Source organism: Gavialis gangeticus, unplaced genomic scaffold (assembly GCF_001723915.1).
Source record: "Gavialis gangeticus isolate Ggan-Ray unplaced genomic scaffold, GavGan_comp1, whole genome shotgun sequence".
NCBI classification, from domain to species: domain Eukaryota; kingdom Metazoa; phylum Chordata; order Crocodylia; family Gavialidae; genus Gavialis; species Gavialis gangeticus.
In genome coordinates, this window is record NW_017728993.1 from 23,264,067 (window position 1) to 23,273,954 (window position 9,888).

Here is a 9,888-nt window from a genome sequence, read left to right on the forward strand (position 1 = left end):
GCGCTATCATGATGCCTCAAAAGGCCTTGTTAGAGTTCACGGAGCATGCAGCATCCACAGACCTTTTGGTAAGGTCCGTCCATCGTCAAATTTGACAGGAGCGCTGAGTTTTCGGCCCACTTGTAGTACTGGCGGGTAAAGACGAAGGCTCTCCTTGATGCACAGGGTGATGTAAGTCATCTTCCCAAGGTCTTCCCTGAAAGGAACCGAAGGCAGAGAGTGGGGACACCTGGCAGCCGCTAATGTACTGCTCCAGTTTCCTAAGGAGATTCATCTTTGGGCTAAGCTCTGATCTGCAATATTGGATACTCAGAAGGTGAAATGTGGGCCCCACAGCTAGAGTAGATAGGAGACAGGGAAGTCTCAATATATCAGCCAAGGCAGGGGTTGAGTGAAGGCACTTCTTATGCAATGCACAGATTTTACTGGAGAAAGGGACCACATCCCCAGAGCATAATCCCTTCCTTTGGAATGAGCTAAAAGAGGGAAAAGGTGTTTAGGATAGAAATGCTTAGAGCAGCTTTGCTTTATTGCATCGTCATAGAATTTAAGGAGAAAATGGACCATTAAATGCTCTTGCACCGACCATCTCTGAACCATGGGCCATAAAGTTCATCTCATTACCTCTATATTGCACCTAACAGCTTCTATTAAGACAGGTCTTCCAAAGTGGCAACTGGGGTGTATTTGGGGCAGTCAAATGCAATTGGTTTGCGTGGGATCAAATGTTCATGAAATCGTGGTCACTGTATGACTGTCCTCTTCAAATCAGCATGTATTTCTTTGCCAGAGTCACCACCTGCAAATTTTATCAGCGGTGATTTTATATTTACTTCTGTAGCATCAATGGGCTCATTAAACATCCTTAGATTGATCCCTGAAGAAGCCCTCCAGGGATAACTCTGATCACTCCCTGCTGGCATCTAATTACTATCAGAAGCAAGAAGGCAATAGCAACAGTTTCTGGCAAACTCAGCATTTGCAATAATGCTGAAAGGATCTTTTCTTGATCATGGATAGTCTTTGCTTGTGGAGTGCTGTAGTGTCCAATGCTAATGTCTGTACACTGGCTGAACCCCCAGTTGGATCAAACTCGCATAGCACCAATAGCATTCGAATCAAAGGTGGTTCACAATATCTCCTCCAGCATCAGAGGCTCATAAGGAAACAGTTCTGGCTTGTGTTAGTCTTAATGTGGAATAAGAAAAATCTGAACGTGCAGTCACAGCCCATAGTCTGGCTGCAACATCTCTTATGGGAAATTGCATATTACTACTTTTGGGGGAAATTATCTTGACAAGGTTGGGAGAAGCTAGAGGAAAAAGGTGCTCAAGATCTCACCACTGAACTGTGTCCCGGTCTCCCAGGATCTCCTGGATCTCTTCCCTGCATCTCTGTTGGTGCTCAGGGTGCATGGCCATGCAGTAGAGGAGCCAGGAGATCCCGCTGGCCGTGGTATCATGACCTTCAAACATGAATGTGTCCACCTCAGCACGCAGGTCCTCATCAGATAATCCATTTCCATTTTCATCCTATAATCAAACAAGGGCTCAGCTGAGGGTTTAGAGTCTCTCCCAGAAAGGTGCCGTGAGGCTTCCTGCTGCTCAGAGCTCATGCAGCAAACATTTTACAGAGGAAGTCCTGGGGGTTAATTACTGTGGGACAGATCTTATCTCCTGAGGGCAATCCTTCTCCACGGGGAAATCCTGTGCAGCATCCAGACACTAGTGCATGCTAGTTGTCCTAAGCAAACAAGGAATCCATCAGAGGTCTCTTTGAGGAAACTGCAGTACGGTTTCCTTCTTCTCAGAGTATAAGCATCAAACATTTTAAAGAGGAAGTCTTGGAGGTTTAAATACTCTGGGACAGAACTTCTCTCCAACATGAGCAGGACCATAAGGAGTCCCCTCTCTTCCAATGCACAACAGAGGGACCGCAGAAGAGGGGCTGCTAGCTGCCCGCATCCCCTTGAAAACAAGGAGCTTCCAATGGGTTGCACAGCAGCAAGTCATGCATCTCTCATCCCGTTTCACCAGCCCATGTGGAGGGCATGCCAAGCCAAGGGAATGACGTTGGACCCCTTAAGAGGGTATAGTAGCAGGTGAATTAGTGCTCTGTGGAGTTTCGGTGGTAATGTCTCTTTCCTTCGAAACATTGCCCAACCTGCCTGGCCCTGTGACAACCCTACAGGGATCTGCTCTATGGCTTTTCATCCTCAGGTAGTGGAAACCAAGATCAGTTTTTGTTCTACCACAATGGGGGAATATGGAGGGGAGAGAGAGGGTGTACATGTGTATCCACACATGAGCACAGGGGTGGGGTGGGGGACGAGCCCTTCCTGTGAAAATTACAATTTTTTTTCACCCTGATTTGGAATGAAAATCATGGGAAGGGATTTCCATTCTCAGACTCGCTCTCTTAATTATATCAGTTTTCCTTCACTCCCCAAATAAAAATTTCCAGCTGCACATACTGTAAGGAAAAGACACGGGACTCTGTCTGGCCAGAGGGGCTACATGAATGAGGATCTAGTAGTCGTGTGGCTTTAGCCATAGAGGTGTGGCTCGGCACATTGCAAACTTCAGCAGGCCCAGGACTATATACCTGACTCCACTTCTGTGCAATATACTCTAGGTCAACGGTGCCCAAACTTGAGTCATGACCCAAATGAGGGTCACGGGGGCAATGCCAGCGGTGCCACACGCAAAGGGAAAGCCATACCGTGAGCCGGGAGCTCTCCCATCCCTGTCCCTGGGCTGCCACCGCACTATGCTCCCAACAGCGGGTCACACAAAAAAAGGTTGCGAACCACTGCTCTAAGTCAAGAAAATGCATCTGTGGACGGATGATGAATCGGGCCAATTCGTCTTAACCTTATCTCTGCAGGAAGTACAACATTAGGAAGCTACTCTCCACAATGGCCAGCTCTCTTATTGTGATACCGCTTGGAAATGTTCGTATTACTCGGCTCCAATACATCGGATGAATTTTTGCAATGCTCACCTTAGCACAGAGAAGAATATCCAGGAAGTCCAAATGCCTCTTCTTCAGGATCTCCTCCAGCACTCGCTTGTCCTTGAGGACCTCCTTCCTTTCTCTGATCACTTTATCTACAACAGGCAAAGGTGAAGTTGAAGAGACATGTTTGCCTTTTGATTTCCTGGAACCCATTGGATACCCCAATGGGCCAGAACTGGATTTCTTTCTAATTCATGGGGACCCTGAAGTGATAGGAGTCTCTCTAAATGTTTTCCACAACATTTAAGTAACCCAGGCAGCAGCAGGGCCACTTCACCTCATTCTCATTCTGATTTACCCTCTTTTCTTTAGCAAGTCGTCAGTGAGTCAGTCCTGACTGCAGTGACCACCTGAATTATCTGCACACATTCATAATAGTGCAAAGTAGCTCTCTGCCTGCTGGATGTTTGCAACCTCTGTTCAGCCAAATTCTGTTGTGTGTCTGCTATCTGCATCTTCTGATGTCGTGTTGCTTTGTCATGGCTGCTTTTTAATCAGCACATTGGCAGAGAGGAGGTAGTGAGCAACATAGGACGTACCGTGATGCTAACACTTTTGACAAATAAATGTTTTTTTGATTCAGATGTGTTCTTGGGTGTCTGAGATCTGTCTAAATGCCCATAAATAACCAATAATCCTCCGCCAGGAAAGACAGTGCATGTTGAAGGAGCAGGATAGAGGGTAAGGCTAAGATTCAGAGAGAATCCTTGAAAACAAGGAGCTTCCAATGGGTTGCACAGCACAAAACCAATTCCACTTTGGCCCATTTAAAACCAATAATCCCTTTCCTGGAGGAAAACAAATAATAAAGAGATGGTCAGCTACTTCACCCAAACTATGAGTTAATCTTATTAATTTTCATAGCATCTGTATCGTTTGGCTCGAGTGACTGGCCAAAATTCAGGGTCTTGTAGGAAGAGAAATTGGTAATGGAATTGGCTCTCTTGTAATGCTAATGTATTTAAAAGAATGTAGAAACCTTTAAATATTTAATTTTCTTTTTTCCCCCTCTCTCCTCCTTTTGGTTTTCAGGATTTTGATGTTAATGTCCAGAGTTTGTATAAATATGTCAATAAAGCGCTCTCATGGAGCACTTTGTCAATCTAGGCTCTGAGTCGAGTTGATCTATTTTTTTTTTCAACATGCATCACTTAAGGAAATAATCTTGACACCCAAATCATGCTGCCAGTCACCTCCATTAAACCCCAGGTGGGGTAAAATACAAGGCAGGAGCATCACCAGCACAGATACGGTGCATTATTGCACTATCACAATGCCTCAAATGGCCTTGTTGGAGTTCATGGAGGATGCAGAGTGGCCTTGCACACATCTGGAACCAGATCGGGGCTGAGGTTACTGGGAAGTACCTGTATGGAGGTGGGCTAATTTGCAGGCCTTATTGAAATGACGTCCCTGAGAACTGAGCCAGTAAATGAGATCGCTGTGATGCAGAGGATTCTGGATTCTCTGATACACCATGTGGGTGAGATTGAGGATCGTTTGGATGTACATACTGTCACTGCAAGCAGAGTCAAAAAGATGATGGGTAAAGATTAGTCAGGGCGTAGAACTGCAGTGAGAGACATGGTAATTTTACCAGAGGACAAGCATGGGAAGAAACATACTTAGCCTTGTGGCGATTCAAATGAGTTATCGAATCATAGAAAATGAGGGTGGGAAGGGACCTCCTGGGGTCACATCTAGATGTGGCCTCCCCAGTGCTGAATAGAGGGGAAGCATCACTGCCCTGGATCTGCTGGCAGTGCTCCTCCCAACGCGGCCCAGGATGCCGGTCGCCTCCTTGGCACCACAGGCGCACTGCTGGCTGCTGTTCAGCTGCTTGCCCCCTGTCCCCCCAAGGTCCTTTTCTGCAGAACTGCTGCCCAGCCAGTCACCCCCAGCCTGCCCCGGTGCATGGGATTGCTCCCTCCTAAATGCAGGACTTTGCACTTGTCTTTATTGACATTCATGAGATTTCTTTTGGTTTAATCCTGCAATTTGTCTAGGTCTCTCTGCATCTTAGCCCTACCCTCTCTTCTACCTTTATGCAGAATACCAGCCAGGGAGTCGCTCCAAAGAAAGTACTTCAGTCTCCCCTGTGAAATGTTTTGAATCCCACTGCTATGCCATGGCTTACAGCTAATGTCAAGTGTTTGAGAAGCACTTGTCAGCCCTGTAAGTACCGCGTGGAGCGTCCTTGGATTTTTTTTCTCCATGGCAATTAGCAGCAACAATGTCACTTTGTTTACCAACCCCTTAAAAAAAAGTTTATCTATCATAGGAATTAGTGACATTGCTTTAGTCCGTTCTGCAAATAATGTGGCTTTGGCTCTTTTAAATCCCGAGGCGGGCTGCCAGCAGTAGCGAAATGGGCCTACAATCAACAGCATGATCTGGATGCTCCCCTACTTTCTGCTTGCAGACCTGGAGAAGTAGTAGGTGCCCAGTGTCTCCCGCGATTTGTCTCAGGGTCCATTAACACCTCCCAGTAATGCTCTCCCCCATTTCCAGTCGTACCACACTGAATCACAGCTCATCCAGGGCCAGCAAAATGTTGCTTCAGGACAGGAAGTGCAACGGACCTGTCGGTCTGGCAGTTGCTCTGGTAACTGAAGGTGCATTTCATGATGCTGTCTAGAGTCATCAAGGTGATGTGCTGGAAGATCTCCACTGACTTGTCCTGTGTGGTCAGCTGCCCCCATTTATCCTAGCGGAGCAGACAGTGAAGTGAGAACGCAGCCATTTTCATGGGAGTAAATAACTCCTTTAAATTGGAGTTCATTCCCTCTTATTATATACAACTTCTCATTCCCACATTTCCCACTGACCGGGGACTCGGTCTGTCTGTTTGGCTTCTCTCTGGAAATTAGAGCACAGCCCAGAGATAAAGTCTGCCCTAGGTAGAGGGCTAGACCAGGCATACATCATTTAAGTACCTCCAGGCCAAAGTAACATCAGGATTAACCATTTTCTTCTGTGTTTAAGTATAGCATGTAGACCGCTAAAGCCACACCCAGGGTTGAAGTCCATGTGCAACCATGATGTGAGTGATAAATAACAACAGTTTGATTTCACCAGCAGGACAGTAAGAACCTCCATTTCTCATGCTGGTCTTTACAGCACTGAGCTTGTAGGACAGCCAAGGCGCAGGGGAGCACAGCCAAGGGGTAGGGTAGGACACCCTTCTGTGGTGCCACCAATGCAAGAGAAGCCAAATGAGTTATGCTTGGCTTTTGCAGCAAGCTTTGCCTAGACCCATAAGAGGGTGTAAGAAGTCTCTCTGGGTGCATCTACACACGCCTCTTTTACGTGGGCTTAGCCTAAAATCACCATTTTTAAGGCACATTAAGGACATGTGTCTACATATATGCACCCTTAATGTGCCTTAAAAAAATGGTGATTTAAGGCTATGGGAGCCTAAATTTGCATTATCAAATTTGGGTGCTAATAGCTAAGTTGCATTAGCGCACATATAGACACACTAAAGTGCACTTACATGGTATGTCAATGGATACACATTGCGATAATGCGCATTAGCACATCTGCATGTGCGCTAATGCAACTTAGGTATTCGCACCTAAATTTAATGCGCCTTAATGCACATTAGCATGTCCACGTGTACAGGTGCATCTAAATTGCCTTAATGCACCTTAAATAAAGGCACAGTAAGTTTAGGCGCACGTAAATACATGTGTAGACAATGCCCTCTCTCTCACTCTCTTGTCTGTGTTGCAGATACCAGTTGCAATGAGACTGGCCATTACAGGCTGCGACATCTGCATGAATAGCAAGCATCCTCTACCAAGCCATCACTACCTTCATCATAATTCAAGTGAAGCCAAATGAGATGTCAAAAATACAGCCAGACTGTATTTGCAGAAATGTTGGTGGCGTTTGCAAATTGCTTGTGTTTTGTCATGTCCTTGGTATTATATACCACCACACTAGTAGGAAATTCATAGAGAATTTGGAAATATACTTTGTACCACCCTATCTTGTTGTGCTGGCTGATCTGCAGCTCCAGAGTCTTTGCTCTGATCTTATCTCAAGGTCACATTAAGGACAAATTCCAGCAATTCTCTGGCAGAAAGCTTGTTGACTTCAACAGGCATGTTTGGTTTCATAAAGAATGGAACGAGTAAACTTTAGGAGCTGGCCTGTAGCCTCATGAAGGTTTGCAGCTATGGAAACATGAGGAATATAAGATGGTGATGGATTCAAGGGGCGCAGACAGGAAGCTAAGCTGCACCCTTGTCGAAGAGGGAGAAGCTTCCTCATGGGAACACAACTCCAGAGCCCCCAGATAGTCTCTGTAGCTGCTGCGTTGTCCTTCTGTCTCCCTTTCAGTCTGTCCCTCTCATTTTGTGCACAGGCACTTCTCCATGGACCCCCAAAAGTTTCCTGTATCTCACATGATTTCATATGTCTAAGCGATAGATTTTCATTCTTTGAGACACCAGGCCTCTTGCTGGGTAGACATGCAGACACACAAAACAGTTATAGCAATTTGAGAGGTGCTGGGAAGGATTTCCCTTGCATTCAACTTATCCACTGAAACTATGTCATAAACCACCTCTATCCCATGGGAACTGAACCTAAAATGCAATTATCTGTCTAAAGTAAGCAGGTCTTCTCTTCCAAGTTGGCTGATCTCATACATTGTGCTTTAAACTAGCTTCACTGGGGGACGGGGCCACGGGGGGACATGAGGACACGTCCCAGCCAAGACAGGTGATGAGCACAAGAAGTACTCAGGTAAGTGACAGGGGTCCAGATAGTCCTGGGATCAGGTGGGGTGGTACATGCACCCATAGGAAGCCTTAAATACCTCTACACTAATGCTCATAGTATGGGGAACTAGCAGGAGGAACTCGCTGTCCTGCTAGCTAACACAAAGCTGGACATAGTGGGGCGTACTAAAACCTGGTGGGATTCAACCCATGATTGGGCGGTAAACATCAAGGGCTACAGACTGTCCAGGTGGGACAGAACGGGGAGGAAAGTGGAGGTGTGGCGCTCTGCATCAAAGAGCAATACACATCCTCTGCAAACAGCACAGGGTCGGAGGGGCAGACTGAAGTGCTCTGGGTTAGAATAACAGGGGGTCGCGGGGAAAGGGACTTAATGGTGGGTGTCTACTATCGACCACCCAACCAGGGGGAAGAGCGGGACTGGGAATTCTCAGGTCAGCTTGCAGAGGCAGTTAAGTCAAGGGACGTGGTCATCATGGGTGACCTAAATTACCTGGACATCTGCTGGGAGGAGCAGTCAGCCAAGTCTGATCACTCATGTAGGTTCCTAGCTGAGCTATAGGACCTCCACCTAGCCCAGGAGGTGCACAGTCCCACCAGGAGAAATGCTTTCCTGGACCTGGAACTGGCCACAGGTGACGACCTGGTGAGGGGACTGCGGGTTCTTGACCACCTGGGCGATAGCGATCATCACCTACTGGGATTCACCATCCAGCACAGGATGTCAAAGGCCTGCAGCAAGGCAACAGCCCTTGACTTATGGAGGATGGATTTCAATGAATTAGGGAGATTAGTTGGGGAGGCACTGAGGTCCCAGAGGGTATGGGAGTTGAGAGTCCAAGACGAGTGGTCGTTTCTTAAGGCAACAATCCTCCAAGCCCAAAGGGTGACAGTCCCAATGTGAATCAAAGGGGGAACGAGTGCTCAAAACCCCCCATGGCTCACCAAAGGCATTCAGGAATGTCTGAAAGCTAAAAAGGAGGCGTACACCTGGTGGAAGGGAGGAGCCACCACCAAGGAAGAGGCAGAAAGCAAACTTCTCAATGTCTGCAAAGACAGATGAAGGCAGCAGTGGAAGAATAACCCAACTTGAGTCAAAGGGGGCAAGAGTGCCCAAAAGTCCCCTTGGCTCGCCAAAGGCATTCAGGAACACCTGAAAGCCAAAAAGGAGGCATGTATCCAGTGGAAGGGGGGGCTATCACCAAAGAGGATTATACCTCCATTGCTCGAGACTGTAGGGGGGCTGTTAGGAAGGCTAAAGCGGAGACAGAACTAGGTCTAGTGACGAGGATCAAAGCTAACAAGAAGTCTTTTTTTAAATACATAGGGAGCAAAAAGAAGGCACCAGGTAACGTGAGGCCTCTGCAGGACACACTTGGCAATCTGGTGGTTGCACCAGATGATAAAGCTGACCTCTTTAACAAATTCTTTGCCTCCATTTTTCTGAGCAGGGGCCAGGACATCCCCCCCCACCGAGATTCCAGGAGAGGCACAGCCAGGCCTAGAGTCAGAGAAGACCGAGTTAGGGAACATCTGGTGGGGCTGGATATGTTTAAATCAGAAGGTCCAGATGATCTCCACTGCAGGGTGCTGAGGGAATCGGCAGAGGTCATTGTGGGACCCCTGGCATGACTTTACGAGCACTCATGGTGCTCTGGTGTGGTGCCAGAGGACTGGAAAAGGGCCAACGTGGTTCCCATCTTCAAAAGAGGAAGGAAGACCCAGGAAACTATAGGCCAGTTAGTCTTACCTCAGTTCTGGGTAAGCTCTTTGAGAAAATTATCCAGGAGCACACCTGCAAGGGACCAGCGGAGGAGATTATGCTTAAGAGCAACCAACACGGGTTCATTAGGGGCTGGTCCTGTCAGACCAACCTGGAGGCCTTCTACGACCAGGTCATCAAATCGTTAGATATAGGTATCACGTTGGATGTAGTCTTTCTGGACTTCAGGAAGGCCTTTGACACTGTCTCTGACCCCATTCTCATTAAAAAGTTAGGCGACTGTGGCGTTGATGCCTACACAGTCAGATGTGTCGCCAACTGGCTGGAGGGCCACACCCAGAGAGCGGTGGTGGATGGGTCATGTTCGACCTGGAGGGATGTGGGCAGTGGGGTCCC

The 9,888-nt window shown here is 47.4% G+C and overlaps 1 protein-coding gene across 2 annotated transcripts in view; it reads right to left on the reverse strand.

Annotated features, from left to right (window-relative positions):
* Positions 1-9,888, reverse strand: part of LOC109286686 (cytochrome P450 4B1-like) — a 28,158-nt gene that overhangs the window by 8,560 nt on the left and 9,710 nt on the right. Inside the window, exons 5-9 of one of the 2 annotated variants that reach the window (XM_019501356.1) lie at positions 5,601-5,725; positions 4,386-4,537; positions 3,004-3,110; positions 1,342-1,532; positions 22-196 (exon numbers count right to left, since the gene is read on the reverse strand). In XM_019501356.1, the coding sequence (XP_019356901.1) occupies positions 37-196; positions 1,342-1,532; positions 3,004-3,110; positions 4,386-4,537; positions 5,601-5,725 (735 nt within the window). In that variant the 3' untranslated portion in view covers positions 22-36. Of the gene's footprint in view, positions 1-21; positions 197-1,341; positions 1,533-3,003; positions 3,111-4,385; positions 4,538-5,600; positions 5,726-9,888 lie in introns of those variants that run through there. The other variant, XM_019501355.1, reaches the window with a different exon arrangement.